This window comes from Chlorocebus sabaeus, chromosome 6, assembly GCF_047675955.1.
Source record: "Chlorocebus sabaeus isolate Y175 chromosome 6, mChlSab1.0.hap1, whole genome shotgun sequence".
NCBI classification, from domain to species: domain Eukaryota; kingdom Metazoa; phylum Chordata; class Mammalia; order Primates; family Cercopithecidae; genus Chlorocebus; species Chlorocebus sabaeus.
The window spans coordinates 56,379,960-56,398,573 of NC_132909.1; the positions used below are offsets into that span (position 1 = coordinate 56,379,960).

Consider the following 18,614-nt stretch of genomic DNA (forward strand, 5'->3'; position numbering starts at 1 on the left):
AAACTTTCTGTTTTAAAACTGGGGAAGTCCCAGGCAAACCAGGAAAATTTCGCCATCCTGCTATCAAGCTAGTGTGATCAAGTCAGTGTGGCTTTGGCGTAAAGACAGAAATGCAGATCAGTGGAACAAAACAGAAGATCAGAAACAAAACCTTACATTTATGATCAATTGATTTTCAACAAAATGCCAAGGCAATTTAGTGGAGAGGGGAGACTATTCAAATGCAAAACGAAATAAACAAACACTTCCACAAAACTTAGGGTTAGAGCCTTATTTCTCACCAAACGTGAAAATTACCTCAAAATGTATTATGGCCCTAAATGTAAGAGCTCAAACTAAAAGCCTTTTGGAAGAAAACGTAGAAGAAAATCTCTGTGACTTTAGAGTAGGCAAAGATTTCCTCGATAGGATACCAAAAGCATAAAAGAAAATAGATAAATCAAACTTCATCCAACTTGAACTTTTTTTCTCTTCGAAAGATTATTGAGGAAACAACAAGCCATAGAACTGGGAGAAAGTATTTGCAAACCACAAATTTGGTAAAGGATTTGTAACCAGAATATATAAAGAACCCTTAACACTCAACAATAAGATTAGATATGCAGGCCAGGTGCGGTGGCTCACACCTGTAATCCCAGCACTTTGGGAGGCCAAGGCGGGCGGATCACAAGGTCAGGAGATTGAGACCATCCTGGCTAACATGGTGAAACCCCATCTTTACTAAAAATACAAAAAAAATTAGCTGGGCGTGGTGGCAGGCACCTGTAGTCCCAGCTACTCGGGAGGCTGAGGCAACAGAATGGTGTGAACCTGGGAGGTGGAGCTGCAGTGAGCTGAGTGAGCTGAGATCACTCAGTGAGTTCACCTGTAGTGAGCTGAGATCGCGCCACTGCACTCCAGCCTGGGCGACAGAGTGAGACTCTGTCTCAAAAAAAGAAAAGATTAGATGTGCAACCAATTCTTTTTTTTTTTTTCATTTTAAATTTTCTTTCTTTTCTTTTCTTTTCTCTTCTCTTCTTTTCCTTCCTCTCTCTTTCGTTCTTTCTTTGTTTTTCTTTCTTTCCCTTCCTTCCTTCCTTTCTTTCTTTACTTTTTTTTTTTTTTTTTGGACAGAATCTCCCTCTGTCACCCAGGCTGGAGTCCAGTGGCACCATCTCGGCTCACTGAAGCCTTTGCCTCCCAGGTTCAAGCTATTCTCCTGTCTCAGCCTCCTGAGTAGCTGGGATTACAAATGCACGCCACTAAACCTGGCTAATTTTTTTTTTTTTTTTTTTTAATAGAGACAGAGGAGACAGAATTTCATCATGTTGGCCAGGCTGGTCTTGAACTCTTGACCTGAAGCAATCTGCCTGCCTTGGCTTCCCAAAGTGCTGGGATTACAGGCATGAGCCACTGTGCCCGGCTTTTACTCTTCTTTTTACTAGTCATGCTAGCACAGAAAGAGCAACCAAATTTGTAAATGGGCAAACTATTTGAACAGATTTCTTTTTCCAAAGAAGATATGTAAAAGGTCAATAAACACATGAAGAGGTGCTCACTATCATTAATCATCAAGGAAATGCAAATTAAAATGGCAATAATAAAAAATAATAAAAATGGCAAAATAATAAAAATAATAAAATAATAAAAAACAAATTAGAATGGCAATAATAATAAAAATAATAATAAGAATAACATGCGTTAGTGAAGATGTAGAGAAACTGTAACCTTCACACAGTTCTGGTGCACTTACTTTAGCAAACAGTCTGGAAATTTCTGAAAATATTAAGACACTTTTGTCTCTATTCAGATTGACAAGTTTTAAACATTCTGACAATATTAGGAGTTGGTAAGGATGTGGGAAAATGGGAACTTCTCAGGTCCTGTAGGTAAATGTGTATGTATTATGTATTCAGCCAAAAAAGGAAATATGTATTGAAGACCTAACACATCTCAGGCACTGAGCATGGGGCATGTGAGAGGGATCGAGAGGGGCCAAGGAACTATTTAGCAGAGAGCTAAGTGACAAAGAAGAGTCAGCCCTGCAAAGAACAAGAGCAAGAACCTTCTAGAAGCATGTACAAAGGCCCTAAGATTTAGCCTGCTTGATGGAGAGTGTGGGAGGCAAAATAATGGCCCCCTAAAGATGTCCACGTTCTAACCCCTGGGACCTGTGAATGTATACTCTTTCATGGTAAAAAGGACTTTGTAGATGGGATTAAGTTAAGAATCTTGAGATGGGAGATCATCCTGGATGATCTGGGTGGCCCAGGGTCATCACAGGGTCCTTACAAGAGGGAGGCAGGAGAGTCAGAGTCAGAGAGGGGAAGAGGTTGCCCTGCTGGCTGTGAAGATGGAGGAAGGGGCCCTGAGATAAGGAACATAGGTGGCCTCTAGAAGCTGGAAAAGGCAAGGAAATGGATTCGCCCCAAGAACCTCTAGAGTGAATGTAGCCCTGATGACGTATTGATTTTAGCCCAGTGAGACCCATTTTCAGACTTCTGACCACCAGAACTATAAGATAATAAATGGACCAGGCACACTTGATCACGCCTGTAATCCCAGCACTTTGGGAGGCTGAGGCAGGTGGGTCATTTCAGGTTAGGAGTTCAAGACCAGCCTTGCCAACATGGTGAAATCCCGTCTCTATTAAAAATACAAAAATTAGCTGGGCATGGTGGTGCATGCCTGTAATCCCGGCTTGGGAGGCTAAGGCACGAGAATCGCTTAACTCGTAGGCGGAGGTTGCAGTGAGCTGAGATCACGCCACTGCCACCGCACTCTAGCCCGTGTGACAAAACGAGACTCTGTCTCTAAATAAATAAATGTTGTTTTAAGTCACTAAGTTTCTATTCATTTGTTGTGGCATTAACAGGAAACTAATTCAGAGAATGTAACTTGGGGAAAATGTCAGAGTTCTTTTCTGGCTCTGTTTGCAAAGTCCAGACATGTAGGAAATCACTGTAAAACAAATTAATCAGGCATGGTGGCATATGCCTGTAGTCCTGGCAACAGGGGAGGCTGAGATGGGAGGATCCCTTGAGCCCAGGAATTTAAGACTGCAGTAAGCTATGATCATGCCACTGCATTCCAGGCTGGGTGACAGAGCACGACCTTGTCTCTAAAAAAAAATGAACACAATATTTTAAAAAGAAATCAAAGTGTTCTCTCATATAACTACTTTGCAAAACCTACCAGTGAATGATTTCCAGCTAAATCAAGGAATAATCCAAAAAAAGGCAAAGACCCCAGAAAACAGGGGATCCAACCCAGGAGTGGGGAGAAGGGGTATCCCTTTATGGCAGCTTGTAGAAGATGCTGTTAATGTCCTATCACATCTCTAGTGGCCCACAGTTCTCTCTTTTCCAGAAAACAGCCCTTACTTAGAAATAACTGGGAAGTTATGCTCCCTATCCCACATGGGTGCCTGAGCCCACAGCCAATGACTATCTGAGTTGGGGATACAAAAGCACAGCCTCCTTGCCTCAAAGTGGAACAACTCTGGTGTCATTCATGCCTCAGAGCTTCCTATGGGATCAGTCTGAAGTTACAATCCAGCTGAATGTATGTCCTTTCTTGTTTTTTCTCCCAGCCTATCCTTCTCTCCTCACTTCCTTTTGGTTTTCACCTGAGAGCTCCCCATTGATAAATCACAAAGATCTCCAACTCAGATTTTGCTTCTAGGATACCCAGCCTAGGACAACCTAAAACAACAGTCCAGCTAAGTGCAGAAGGATGGAGGAAAAGAATAATGCAATGAAGCTGGATGCAGTGGCTCATGCCTGTAATCCCAGCACTTTGGGAGGCCAAGGCTCAACTGCGGTCAGGAGTTCGAGATCAGTCTGGCCAAAATTGTGAAACCCCATCTCTACTAAAAATACAAAAATTATCCAGGCATGGTGGCACAGGCCTGCGGTTCCAGCTACTTGGGAGGCTGAGGCACAAGAATTGCTTGAACCTGGAAGGCAGAGGTTGCAGTGAGCCAAGATCATGGCACTGCACTCCAGCCCAAGCAACAGAGCAAGATTCCATTTCAAATAATAATAATAATAATAATAATAATAATGCAATGAATATTTGAACATTTGGAGAATATTGATAAGCATGTGACAGATCAGATGGAGCAACTGGACATATATGCAGAAACTTCACCAAATTGGAAAAGAAAGGCAACTATTAATTCTGGGAAAAACAAAAAGTTGTACCAAACAGGAAATGTTATCATATAATAAACTACTTGGCTCAGTTAACTAAGAATAATTTATATTGAGAGAATGGGGAAGGAGAAATGAGGAGACGGGAGAGGAAGGGAGCGAAATCCTCACCACAGTAGAAAGGCAAAGATAATACTTAAGAAAAGGTGGTATAAAAGTTCTACACTCAAATATATGCATAATCCCAGCAAGTGGAATAAAATGAAGACCACAAACAACATCGTATCAATTCATATCCGACTTTGCTGCCAAAAGCTCCTGTTTTTTTGGAGCTTTTTAGATTTGGGAATATAGACTTATAAAAACACACACACACACACACACACACACATTTTACTTTCAATACCAAGTACATCTTTGTCTTGGGTTGTTCAGTGTTCAATCTACATAACCATACATGGATGCCCTGACTTGGATAAAGATAAAAACTAGGAGAATGTAGCCAGTTGGTTTAAAAAAAAAAAAGTTGTTTTATTTGGTCAGGTGTTTTTTTTTTAAGAAAAATTTACTGTTATTATTATTGGTTTTTGTAGAGAAGGGGTTTCGCCATCTTGCTCAGGCTGGTCTCAACTCCTGAGCTCAAGCAATCTGCCTGCCTCGGCCTCCCGGAGTGCTGGGAATACAGGCATGAGCCACTGTGCCTGGTCTTGTTTTTAATGCTTCTAAATAGAGCATTAAGATGAGGGCAGAGGAAAAACCGTTAGACCTGGGGCCTCACCCAAAAAAATCTGTTGAATGATTAACAACTATCTACTCACCTGGGCTGCGCAAGAGGATGAAGTGGGAGCCCCAGGTCCTTACTCGATCTTACCTTGAGAGCATCTGCTTGAGCAAAGTATGTGAGCGCCCCAATCTTTATGGGTACCCAGATGTCCAACATCTGTGCTGCAATGTGGCTGAGTGGGAGGTAGCTGACCACCGTCTCATGCTTTTCTGTCAGTTTAAAGTCCTTTGCCACTGCTCCTGCCATCCACGTGATCTGTAACATAAGGGACAATCCAAGGTGCCTTGCCCTCATAGAAGGGCCATTTTATTTTTAAATTTTTATTTATTTATTTTTCAGACAGGGCCTCACTCTGTCACCCAGACTGGAGTGCAGTGGTGTGATCACAGCCCAATGCAGCCCCAAACTCCTGGGTTCAAGGGATCATCCCATCTCAGCCTCTTGAGAGGCTGGGACTGCAGGCACACACCACCACATCCAGGTAATTTTTTTTTTTTAACTTTTTTTTGTAGAGAGGGGAACTCACTATGTTTTCCAGCTTGACCTCAAACTCCTGGCCTCCAGCGACCTCCCGCCTCAGCCTCCCAAAGTGCTAGGATTATAGGTGTGAGTGACCATGCCCAGCCTGGAGGGCCCTTTTAAATATATTTAGCTAAACACATTAATTAAGTAAACACTTACAAAGCACCTACTATGACCAAGACACTGTTCGCATACTTTACAAACACCAAGTCATTGAATCATTGTAACACCTGGGGGTCAGTAACTATAATTCTCCTGAAATTTTTGGAGCTTCCCCCCAAAAATCTGTCAAATGATTCACAACCATCTACTCATCTGGGCTGCCCAAGAGGATGAAGTGGGGGCCCCAGGTCCTTACTCGATCTTACCTTGACAGCATCTGCTTAAGCCTAAAGTATATGAGTGCCCCGATCTTTACGGGTACCCAGATGTCCACCATCTGTGCCACAATCTGGCTGAGTGCGTATGTGTGTTGCTTTTTCATAAGTCAGTATAAGGCATCTTGGATTGTCCCTTATGTTACAGATCACGTGGATGGCAGGAGCAGTAGCAAAGGACTTTAAACTGACAGAAAAGCATGAGACGGTGGTCAGCTGCCTCCCACTCAGCCACATTGCAGCACAGATGATGGACGTCTGGGTACTCATGAAGATTGGGGTGCTCACTTTGCTCAAGCAGATGCTCTCAAGGTAAGATCGAGTAAGGACCTGGATCCCCCACTTCATCCTCTTGGGCAGCCCAGGTGAGTAGATGGCTGTTAATCATTCAACAGAATTTTTGGGTGAAGCCCCAGGTCTAACGGTTTTTTTAATCAGGGAGAATTATGTGAAAACAGAAGCACAGAGCCCTTAACTAACTTTCCTGAAGTTAGGGGGGTTGCAAAATTTAGCAGGCAGCTTTAGGAGTAGGGAGGTTGCAGACCCTCTTGGGTCCAATGACAGAACTCAGAAAACCAAAGGATTCAGCAAGTGTCCCAGAGTCAAACCCTGACTCCACTGTTTGCTAGACATTTGGGCTATTTACTTAAAATCCCCTGTGGCCTTTATTGCCTCATCTTTAAAGTGGGGACAGAGGCTTCTCAGGTCCAATATAGAACTATGGAACCAACATGGTCAAACAAACAAAAAGGCTCTCCATAATCCCATCATATAAACACCCCAACAATTAGCATTATTAGCATTTTTCTTTCTCCAATGCATATGTGGATGTAAAGTTTTAGTGTCCCTATAATTTTGTCACCTATAGTTCTCACTAGTGTCATAAATATCTGGTGAATAGTTACTTCATTAATCCAGCCACCCGGACCTCCTCGCTGTTCCTCCAATGTCTCAGGCATGGTCCAGCCTCAGGGCCTTTGCACTGGCTATTCCCTCTGCCTGGAATGCTCTTTCTTCAGCCTTTTCCCTCACCACCCCCCACCCTCATGGCTGGCTACTTCTTGAACATTAAGTCTCAGCTCAAATGTCACCTCCTTAGAAGGGCCATCCCACACCATCTAAGGTGAAAGTGCCGTTGACTGCCTAAGCCTCTACGCACCATGTCACGCAAGCTGAATGTTTTCATTTGTTAATTTCTTATCTGTTCCCAAGGTCCAGATTGAGTCTCTCTTGTTCACTGCTGTATCCCCTGTTCCTGGAATATTCCCCAGTACATACTAGATGCTCAATGAATTTTTGTCAAATGAATGAGGAAATAGAAGGAAAGGTTAACTACAATAAAGGACATACAGCAGTCAGCCCAAAATATCCCTCAAGGCTAGTTCCACTTCTTTCCCTGGGCTCAGGATGAAGGCTCCCATAAACCTTGTCATGCATAGTCCAGGGTTCAAGGAACCTAGCACACTTTTGTTGAGAGAAGGGGCTTCGTGTATGTAGTCTGTGAGGTACAATGGTTTAGACACTCCTGGTTCAGATCTCAGTTCAGAGCTTCCCTTGCTCTGTGATCTTGACCAAGTAATTTCCTCTGTCTGAGCCTCAGTTTTCTCATCGGTAAAAGGGTTAGTGACAAAATTTTCCTGGTGGGGTTTTACTGAGGGGTTAAAATGTGTTTATCTGGCCGGGTGCGGTGGCTCAAACCTGTAATCCCAGCACTTTGGGAGGCTGAGGCGGGCGGATCACGAGGTCAGGAGATCGAGACCATCGTGGCTAACACGGTGAAACCCCGTCTCTACTAAAAAATACAAAAAAACTAGCCGGGCGAGGTGGCGGGCGCCTATAGTCCCAGCTACTCGGGAGGCTGAGGCAGGAGAATGGCGTAAACCCAGGAGGTGGAGCTTGCAGTGAGCTGAGATCCGGCCACTGCACTCCAGCCTGGGTGACAGAGCGAGACTCCGTCTCAAAAAAAAAAAAAATGTGTTTATCTGAGCACAGAACATAGTGTTCCATGCATGTTAGAAACACTGAGCTGCAGACATCTGGAGAAAATCTAAGGCTACCTTTAACTTCTTGCTATAAACATGATGATTAGACAGGGCCTTACTCTGTCACCCAGGCTGGAGTGCAGTGGCAGCATCATAGCTCACTGCAGCCTCGAACTCCTGGGCTCAAGGGATCTTCTTGCTTCAGCCTCCCGAGTACAGGCATGTGCCACCATGCCCAGCTAATTTTTAAAACATTTTTTGTAGGGATAGGGTCTTGCTATGTTTCCTAGGCTTCTCTCAAACAATCCTGGCCTCAAGCAATCCTCCTGTCTCGGCCTCCCAAAGTGCTGGGATTACATACGTAAGCCACTGCACCCAGCCAAATACAATATCAATAGCTATCCTTGACATGGCTTCCTATATGCCAGGCATTGTTCTAAGCATTTTATGTCTATGTGGTAGATTAAACAGAGCTGCAAATTATCTGCTACTCTTCCCATTCTGAGGTGGAACTTGTTTCTCTTTCCTTTGGGACAAAATTGGTCCAGTGATTTGTTCTGACTGACAGAAAGGAGCAGAAGGGACGCTGTGGAAATTCTGGGACTGACAAATCTTTGGGACCACTTGCTGTTGGGGGAGCCAGCCACCATGTTGAGATGTTCAAGAGTGATGACCGGGCGTGGTGGCTCACGCTTGTAATCCCAGCACTTTGGGAGGCCAAGGCAGGCGGATCACCTGAGGTCAGGAGTTCGAGACCAGCCTGGCCAATGTGGTGAAACCCCGTCTCTACTAATAATATAAAAATTAGCTGGGTGTGTTGGCACATGCCTGTAATCCCTGCTACTCAGGAGACTGAGGCAGGGGAATCCCTTGAAATTGGGAGACAGAGGTTGCAGTGAGCCAAGATTGTGCCACTGCACTCCAACCTGGGCAACAGAGCAGACTCTGCCTCAAAAAAAAAAAAAAAGTTCAAGAGTGATGTCCTCATGTTGGTCCTGTAAGCCACCCTCGGACAGCATGACCCTGCCCAGAGCCCTGTGGCCTGGGCTCAGCGTGGCTGACAAGTGTCATCTTCCCTATTGTGGAAGGCCTTGTGGTTTGGAATCAGAAGGATATGAATGAGAATCTGCCACTTGCTAACAGTGTGATTGATACGTGACGGCCGACAAGGGACATCAGATGTCAGTTTTCAGGAAGAAGATCAAAGTTACTGGTGAATGGATACGTTTTGAACTGAAAATGGAGGAAAGAGAGGCAGGACCTGTTGGAGTGCCCACAGGAAGAAGCTGCAGCATAGAAAAGGAAAGCCGCAAGGGCCCTGGCAAAGATCAGCTCCTGAGGAACTCAGAGCTCCATGGAAAGGATAGGTGGGAGTGCTTCTTTGCTCCCCACTCCCCTTTGATAATCTCCTGGTCACTAAATGGTCAGGGAGCTCCTCTGCCCTTGCAACCCAGGCCAACACCATTGGTGCTTGTTAGAAAACTTCTCAGGGACAGAGAACCAGGTGGTCAGTTCACACAGGCATGCTCACACCCCCCTCAGACCTGAACTGAGACAGCAGGCACCATACCGGTTGTGCACCTATGGTGCCACTGCCCTGCCTGGGGGTTCTCTGCCCTTGACCCACTGCACCACCAGGTTCCCCACAAACATACCCCACAACCTGCTGTGACTTTGGCAAGCACAGGGGACCAGTGAACCTCTAGGGGGCTGCAGGATCCCTGAAGATCTAACCCTTGGCATGGGTGGCCCCTAAAAGAGGAGGAGAACTCAGCCCACCAAAGCCCGCCTTGGGACAAAGGAAATGTGGGTGTGGCCCAAACCACTGGAGTGGGCAGCACCTGCGCCTGGGAAAAGACATGGAGAAGGGGTCATTTCCCACCTGCCCTCCCACCCCACACTGCTGCCAGGAACCAAAGGATGAAGCCTTTATAAACAAAAGATTGTGAACCCCATGACGGGGTGTGATAGAGAAGCGGACTGCATTCCTGCTGGCTCAGGACAAGGAGCTAGTGTACTCCCTGCCCCCACCCCTGAGACCTCAGTGCACCCCATCATGATCTCTTCCTGCTACCTCCTCATCAGCGTATGCATGCCTACTTGGCACCAGCCTACCTGCTGGTTCTAATTTTTAAGTGCCATCTACTGGACTGCAGCCTGCACTGCACCACCGAACAAAAATCTTGCTACTGGAAGGGTTTGTTGACAGGGCATGAGATGAGCCTCCTGAGACTTCCACACCCTCAGTCCTGCAGGAGATAGTGTTGGCTCTTACGTCCATTACATCATTACAACAAGCAGCATCTGAGAAAGCCACTGCATAGAAGCTATCCACAACCATGGAACCCATACAGACCTTAGCCACTGCACAGAAGCTGTCCACAACCATGGAACCCATACAGACCTTAGCCACTGCACAGAAACTGTCCACAGTCACGGAACCCATACAGACCTTAGCCACTGCACAGAAGCTGTCCACAACCATGGAATCCATACAGACCTTAGCCACTGCACAGAAGCTGTCCACAACCATGGAACCCATACAGACCTTAGCCACTGCACAGAAACTGTCCACAACCACGGAACCCATACAGCCTTAGCCACTGCACAGAAGCTGTCCACAACCACGGAACCCATACAGACCTTAGCCACTGCACAGAAGCTGTCCACAACCACGGAACCCATACAGACCTTAGCCACTGCACAGAAACTGTCCACAACCACGGAACCCATACAGACCTTAGCCACTGCACAGAAGCTGTCCACAACCATGGAATCCATACAGACCTTAGCCACTGCACAGAAACTGTCCACAACCACGGAACCCATACAGACCTTAGCCACTGCATAGAAGCTATCCACAACCACGGAACCCATACAGACCTTAGCCACTGCACAGAAGCTGTCCACAACCACGGAACCCATACAGATCTTAGCCACTGCACAGAAGCTATCCACAACCATGGAATCCATACAGACCTTTGGCCTCCAAAAGCACTCAGAGGCAATGCCATACCATCATACACAACATATGCCACAGCCATACCCTCAAGGGAAACTAGAATTTAAAAATACAAAAGCCGCATCCAAACAATATAAGATTCAAAAATAAGAAGTGACAGCTCCCTCAGATAAGAAGGAATCAGTGCAAGAACTCTGGCAGTAGAAAAAGCCAGAGCATTTCAACACCTCCAAAGAATCTCACCAGTTCTCTAGCAATGGGTCCTCACCAGATTGAAATGTTTGAAATGACAGATAAATAATTCAAAATATGCATTGCAAGGAAACTTAATGAGATCCAAGAGAAAGTTGGAATCCAATATAAGGAAACTCAAAAAACACTTCAATATATGAAATACAACATAGATATATTAAGAAAAAACCAAATTGAACTTCTGGAATTGAAAAATTCACTACAGAAATTTAAAAATATAGCTAGACTAGACCAGGCAGAAGAAAGAATTCCAGAGCTTGAAGAATGATCTTTCAAACAACTCAGTCAGACAAAAGTAAAGAAAAAAGAAGTAAAGAAAAACAAAGTATTTGAGAAATATGAGATTATGTAAAGCAACCAAACCTATGACTTAAATGCATTCCTGAGAGAAAAGAAAAAGTAAGCAACTTAGAAAACATATTTGAGGGAGTAACATAGGGAAATTTCCCTAATCTTGCTAGAGAGGTCAACATCTAGATATGAGAAATCCAGAGAACTCCTGTGAAATGCTATACAATATGGCCACCCCCAAGGCATATAGTCATCAGACCAAGGTCAATATGAAAAAAAATCTTAAAGGCAGCTAGAGAAAAGGGCCAAATTACATATAAAGGAAATTCCATCAGACATACAGTGGATTTCTTAGAAGAAACCTTACAAGCCAGAAGAGATTAGGGGCCCATTTTTAGCCTTCTTAAAGAAAAATAAATACCAGCCAATAATTTTATATCCCACCAAACTAAGTTTCATAAATGGGAAATAAATATTTCTCAGACAAGCAAATGTAAAGGAATTTGTCGTCACTAGATCAGCCTGAAAAGAAATGCTCAACGGAGTTCTAAACATGAAAACAAAAGAACAATACTTGCTACCATAAAAGTACATGTAAGTACAAAGCCCACAGACCCTATAAAGCAACTACACAATCAACACTACAAAACATCTAGCTAAAAACACTATGACAGGAACAAAACCTCACATATCAATATTAACCTTGAACGTAAACATCCTAAATACAGCACTTAAAACACATAGAGTGACAAATTTGATTAAAAAAAAAAAAAAAGGCCAGGCGTGGTGGCTCAAGCCTGTAATCCCAGCACTTTGGGAGGCCGAGATGGGCAGATCACGAGGTCAGGAGATCGAGACCATCCTGGCTAACACGGTGAAACCCTGTCTCTACTAAAAAATACAAAAAACTAGCCGGGCAAGGTGGCAGGCGCCTGTAGTCCCAGCTACTCAGGAGACTGAGGCAGGAGAATGGCGTGAACCTGGGAGGCGGAGCTTGCAGTGAGCTGAGATCTGGCCACTGCACTCCAGCCTGGGTGACAGAGCGAGACTCTGTCTCAAAAAAAAAAAAAAAAAAAAAAAGGTAGAAATGCTTTATTTAAAAACCAGCAGGCTAGGCGTGGTGGCATGCACCTGTAGACCCAGCTACTTGGGAGGCTGAGGCAGAAGGATCACTTGAGCCTGTGAGTCTGAAGCTTAAGTGCATGATGATTGTGCCTCTGAGTAGTCACTGCACTCCAGCCTGGGCAACATGGCAAGATCCCATCTCTAAAAACAATTTAAACATAGACCAGGTGCAGTGGCTTACATCTGTAATCCCAACTATTTGGGAGGCCGAGGCAGGCAGATGACTTGAGGTCAGGAGTTTGAGACCAGCCTGATCAACATGATGAAACTCCATCTCTACCCAAAATACAAAAAATTAGTTGGGTGTGGTGGCACTGGCTTGTAGTCCCAGATATTCAGGAAGCTGAGGCATAAGAATTGCTTGAACCCAGGAGACAGGGGTTGCAGTGAGTGGAGTGCCACTGCACTCCAGCCTGGGGAACAGAGCCAGACTCAGTCTCAAAATAATAAATAAATGAATAAATAAATAAAAACAAAAAAAACCACACACATACACAAACACAACTGAAAAATAAAGTAGGCTGGGCATGGTGGCTCATGCCTGTAATCCCAGCACTTTGGGAGGCCAAGGCAGTGGATCACCTGAGGTTGGATCACCTGAGGTCAGGAGTTCAAGACCAGCCTGGCCAACTTGGTGAAACTCTGTCTCTACTAAACACAAAAATTAGCTGGGCATAGTGGCGGGTGCCTGTAATCCCAGCTACTTGGGAGGCTGAGGCAGGAAAATCACTTGAACGGAGGCGGAGGTTGCCATGAGCTGAGATTGCGCAACTACACTGCAACCTGGGTGACAGAGCAAGACTCAATCTCAAACACACACACACACACACACACACACACACACACCCTTCCTGACGTACACAGAGGAATCATCCTTGTCTGTTGGATGCATACCCTGCCAGACATTTTTCTGCTTTTGACATGGCCAGCATTCCTTGGTCTGAATCACTGCACTCTGCTGCCCCCTAGTGAAGCAACTACACTACTCTCTAACCCCCAGTGGTGAAGGAGCCACTGCCTGCTAGACCCTGGAATGCCATCCTGCCCCTGGAAGCCAACAGGAGAAGCAGCCCAAAGGCCACCACTCCAGAGCAAAGGGACTTTGGCGTACGTTGTCATGACTGAGCATCACTCCCTTGGGCATGCCTGTGGTCCCAGAAGTGTAGATGAGCACTGCACATTGATTCGCCTTCTGGCTGGCGATGACCTGCTCCAGTTGGGTGTCAGCAATGCTTCCGCCAAGTTCCATGAAATCATCCCACTGTGGACAGAAAAGACAAACGGAGGATGAGAAGGCAGTCAGGAGTCCTCTTCCCCACCTCCCAGGTTCAAGTGATCCTCTTGCCTCAGCCTCCCAAGCAGCTTGGACAGGCATGCACCACCACGCCTGGCTATTTTTTTTTTTTTTTTTGTATTTTATTTTATTTATTTGTTTATTTTTAGACAGAGTCTTGCTCTGTCGCCCAGGCTGGAGTGCAGTGGCGTGGTCTCAACTTACTGCAACCTCTGCCTCTTGGGATCCCGTGATTCTCCTCTCTCAGCCTCCTGAGTAGCTGAGACTACAGGTGCGTGCCATGACACCCAGCTACTTTTTGTATTTTTAGTAGAGGTTGGTCTGCTAATACTGGTCAGGATGATCTCAAACACCTGACCTCAGGTTATCCACCCACCTTGGCATCCCAAAGTGCTGGGATTACAGGATTACAGGCATGAGCCACTGCACCCAGCCTTTTTTTTTTTTTTTTTTTTTTTTTTTTGAGATGGAGTCTCACTCTGTTGCCAGGCTGGAGTGCTGTGGCGTGATCTCAGCTCACGGCAACCTCCGCCTCTCGGGTTCAAGCGATTCCCCTGCCTCAGCCTCCTGAGCAGCTGGGACTACAGGCGTGCACCACTATGGCTGGCTAATTTTTGTATCTTTAGTAGAGATGGGTTTTCACCATGTTGGCCAGGATGGTCTTAATCTCCTGACCTCATGATCTGCCCGCCTTATTCTCCCAAAGTGCTGGGATTACAGGCGTGAGCGACTGTGCTCGGGCCATTATTATTAGTATTTGTATTTTTAGTAGAGACAGGGTTTCTCCATGTTGGCCAGGCTGGTCTTGAACTCTTGACCTCAGGTTATTTGTCCACTTCAGCCTCCCAATTACAGGCATGAGCTACTGCGCCCAGCCTAAACAGAATCTTAAAACAGTAGGTTCTACTCTCCCTTGCAGAGAAGTAGATGCCTTCTATGTTGCTATCCCCTATAAATTAGCAGCTTCAACCAGGGGTGATAGTCCTCCACCACCACCCACCCACCCACCACCAGGGACTATTAGGCAGTGTCTGGAGACACTTTTGGTTGTTTCAAGTGGGAGGCAGGGGATATATTCCTGGCATCCAGTGAGTGGAGGCCAGTGATGCAGCTCAACATCCTACAGGGCATAGGACAACTCCTTACAACACAGAATTACCTGCCCCAAATGTCAACAGCAAGGAGGTTGAGAAACCCTGCTATAAGTGTTATTGCTAACAAAGGAGTCTTTTAGTTGTCCAAGACTTAAGGCTGTTGCTGTAGTGGTCACTTTGAAACTCTAAAAAGTTTGTAATTTTCTTTTTTTTTTTTTTTTTTGAGACAGAGTCTCACTCTCGCCAGGCTGGAGTGCAGTGGCGCAATCTCCGCTCACTGGAACCTCCGCCTCCTGGGTTCAAGCGATTCTCCTGTCTCAACGTCCTGAGTAGCTGGGACTATAGGCATGTGCTACCACGCCCAGGTAATTTTTGTATTTTTAGTAGAGACGGGGTTTCACCATGTTAACCAGGATGGTCTTGATCTCCTGAAAAGTCTGTAATTCTAATTGGTTGTCTTAGTCATTGTTCTGGTATTAATATGGACATTTATGTTTTCTGAAAAGCATGAAAGCTGATGAGTTTCGGCTGGCCAGAAAGGTTCATTTCTCCCACTTGCATGGAGGGCAAACCAAAATAAACTCCATGACTTTCGGTTCCTTCTGATTGGAGCAATGGGTTTGAGAGCCTAATCTCATGGAAATTAGAAGGAATTTTTCGTGGTCTCTCACAAGCCTCTTGCCCTGGTTTCTGTAAAATAACTCAATATGTCCTTTAAAATAAAATAACAGCAGTGGCTCACACCTGTAATCCCAGCACTTTGGAAGGTGGATCACTTGAGGTCAGGAGTTCAAGACCAGCCTGGCCAACATGGAGAAACCCTGTCTCCACTAAAAAAAAAAATACAAAAATTAGCCAGACATGGTGGTGGGTGCCTGTAATCCCAGCTACTCAGGAGGCTGAGGCAGGGGAATCACTTGAACCCAGGAGGTGGAGGTTGCCATGAGCCGAGATTGTGCCACTGCACTCCAGCCTCGGTGACAGAGTGAGACTCTGTCTCTAAAAAAAAGCAGGCCAGGCGCGGTGGCTCACGCCTGTAATTCCAGCACTTTGGGAGGCCGAGGCGGGCAGATCACAAGGTCAGGAGATCGAGACCATCCTGGCTAACATGGTGAAAACCCGTCTCTACTAAAAATACAAAAAATTAGCCAGGCATGGTGGTGGGCACCTGTAGTCCCAGCTACTTGGAGGCTGAGGCAGGAGAATGGCGTGAACCCGGGAGGCGGGTTCTGGACTTACTTGGTGGCTGAGATCTTTATAGAGAGTATCTTGAGAGAGAGCACGTGGGCCAGGTGGAAGCTGTCTCACATTTAATGACCTAGTCTTGGAAGTCACATAACATTGCTTCCGTCATCATTTGCCCATCAAGGCCAAGCCAAAGATCTGCCAGGGATCAAGGGATGGGGACATAGACACCACGGCTTACTAAGGGAGAGGCGAAGTCTCTAAAGAATGTGTGACATTATACATGTTGTCACAATCATTTTTGGAAAATACATTCTGCTGCAGCATCTTTTGGAGCCAGAAAATGTTTGCTTGCAAGCAACAGAGATCCACTTAAGCCAAAGAATACTTTTATTATTGTTTTTAGTTTGCTTTTTTTTTTTTTTTTTTTTGAGATGGAGTCTTGTTTTGTCACCCAGGCTGAAGTGCAGTGGCGTGATCTCGGCTCACTGCATCCTCCACCTCCCGGGTTCAAGCGATTCTTCTGCCTCAGCCTCCTGAGTAGCTGGGATTACAGGTGTGCGCCAACACGCCTGGCAATTTTTGTATTTTTAGTCAAGTCAGAGTTTCACCATGTTTGCCAGGCTGGTCTCAAACTCCTGACCTCATGATCAGCTGGCCTCGGCCTCCCAAAATGCTGGGATTACAGACATGAGCCACCGTGCCTGGCCCCGGCAATCACTAATAATGAAGCGACCATGCTAGAGAGGCCATATGCAAAAACCATGAAGAGATGGAGAAAGATGCTGGCTGCACCCCAGCTACAGGGCTGGGACTAAGATGAAGACCAGAGTCCTTGCTTACAGCACAATACCCAAGGGGACGCAAAAAAAACCCTTGGTAATCAGGATCAATGATGTTTTAGTTTAGCAAATTTGCTTATTTTTTTATTATTTTTTGAGATGGGGTCTTGCTGTGTTGCCCAGATTGATCTCGAACTCCTGGGCTCAAGTGATCCTCCCACCTCAGCCTCCTGAGTAGCTGGGATTACAAGCATGTGCCATCATGCCCAGCTTAAGATACATAATATTTTAATGAACAGTATTTTAAAAGTAACTATTAAAGCAAAAAACATCCGTGATGAATAAATATCAAAATTTTACATAAAGACAGGCTGCGACAGAGCTGTTGGGTCCTAGCCATACTGGAGCTTGCGGCAAAAGGAAAAATTTACATCCCTATATGCATATTTTTAAATGGTCGATGGTTTTAGTAAAAATATTTGCATATTTTTAAATGGTTGATGGTTTTAGTAAAAATATTATCAATGATTTTGCATCTGTTAAAGCCAGGAAAATAAAGTTATAATAAATTTTGGCTTGGGTATAAATAAAATATTTAAACTTAACGTTAGTTTTAACACGTAATTTTTAACTTTTTAGTATATTGTTTAATTATCTTAATGTTCTTGGGAAAAAAATAACAAAATGACTGATTTTTTTTTTAGCCACCAGTTTTGGCGGTGATTTGTTCAGCCCAGCAGTAATTAGTTGGAACAGACACTGTTCATTAATCAGTCCCTTCATGCCAGAAGGGAAAAATGTGTCCGAAAGGTCCCACCTACCTCCTTTTACGAGGCCCCCACGCATTGCTCACCTCCCATTCCCCTTTGCAAAGGCCACACCCACTTCCCTTTGCAAAGCCCCACTTACTACATTTGGGAAGCCCCACCCACTTCCCTTTGCAAAGCCCCACCCACTACATTTATGAAGCCCCACCCACAGCCCTTTGCAAAACCCCACCTACCACATTTGTGAGGCCCCATTGCATCTCTGCTTACCTCCCACTTTCTTTGAAAGGACACACCCACTTCCCTTGTAAGGTCACACCCCCTCCCTCTGCTCACCTTTCACGTCCTTTGAAAGGTCACACCCACTTTCCTCACAAGGCCCCACCCACTTCCTTTCCTCACCATTCACTTCCTTTGAGAGTCCCCACCTACTTCCTTTGAGAGTTCCCACCCTTGCCAGGTCCCACCTCCTCCCTCTGCTCACCTTCTGCTTCCTTAGGCCACGCCCACTTTTCTTACAAGGCCCTGCCCTCCCCTTTCCCCACTGCCCACCTCCCACACTTACAGAGTACAAGTTGTTGTTCTCCTTCATTGGCAGTCTGTACTGGATGATGGCTTTTAGGGGCTCCAGGCTGCTCTGTGGAATCTGAAAGAAAGTTCTCTGTGGGCTTCATGACAACCCAGCCCTGGGAAAGACTAAAGCTGGGTTGGATGTCCTAAGCTCTCTCCAGCAACTCCAGCCATTTTTTTTTTTTTTTTTTTTTTTTTTTGAGACACAGTCTTGCTCTTTCGCCCAGGCTGGAGTGCATTGGCGCAATTGTGGCTTACTGCAACCTCCACCTCCTGGATTCAAGCCATTCTCCCACCTTAGCATCCCGAGTAACTGGGATTACAGGCATGCGCCACCATACCAAGCTAATTTTTGTATTTTTAGTAGAGTCGGGGTTTCACCATTTTGGCCAGGCTGGTCTTGAACACCTGACCTCAGGTGATCCACCCGCCTCAGCCTCCCAAAGTGCTGGGATTGCAGGTGTGAGCCACTGTGCCCGGCCTCTTTTCTTCCC

The 18,614-nt window shown here is 45.4% G+C and overlaps 1 protein-coding gene and 1 long non-coding RNA gene across 5 annotated transcripts in view; one reads left to right on the forward strand and one right to left on the reverse strand.

Annotated features, from left to right (window-relative positions):
• LOC140711920 (uncharacterized) overlaps positions 1 to 18,614 on the forward strand; it is a 64,512-nt gene that overhangs the window by 18,497 nt on the left and 27,401 nt on the right. For 3 of the 4 annotated variants that reach the window (XR_012093261.1, XR_012093258.1, XR_012093260.1), the window contains exon 2: positions 5,965 to 6,128. This is a non-coding gene — a long non-coding RNA (uncharacterized lncRNA). Of the gene's footprint in view, positions 1 to 5,964; positions 6,129 to 15,046; positions 15,182 to 18,614 lie in introns of all 4 variants that reach the window. The other variant, XR_012093259.1, reaches the window with a different exon arrangement.
• ACSBG2 (acyl-CoA synthetase bubblegum family member 2) overlaps positions 1 to 18,614 on the reverse strand; it is a 43,185-nt gene that overhangs the window by 9,577 nt on the left and 14,994 nt on the right. Inside the window, exons 5-7 of the mRNA XM_037994611.2 lie at positions 18,116 to 18,196; positions 13,540 to 13,689; positions 5,005 to 5,172 (exon numbers count right to left, since the gene is read on the reverse strand). Coding sequence (XP_037850539.1) covers positions 5,005 to 5,172; positions 13,540 to 13,689; positions 18,116 to 18,196 — 399 coding nt within the window. The remainder of the gene's footprint in view (positions 1 to 5,004; positions 5,173 to 13,539; positions 13,690 to 18,115; positions 18,197 to 18,614) is intronic.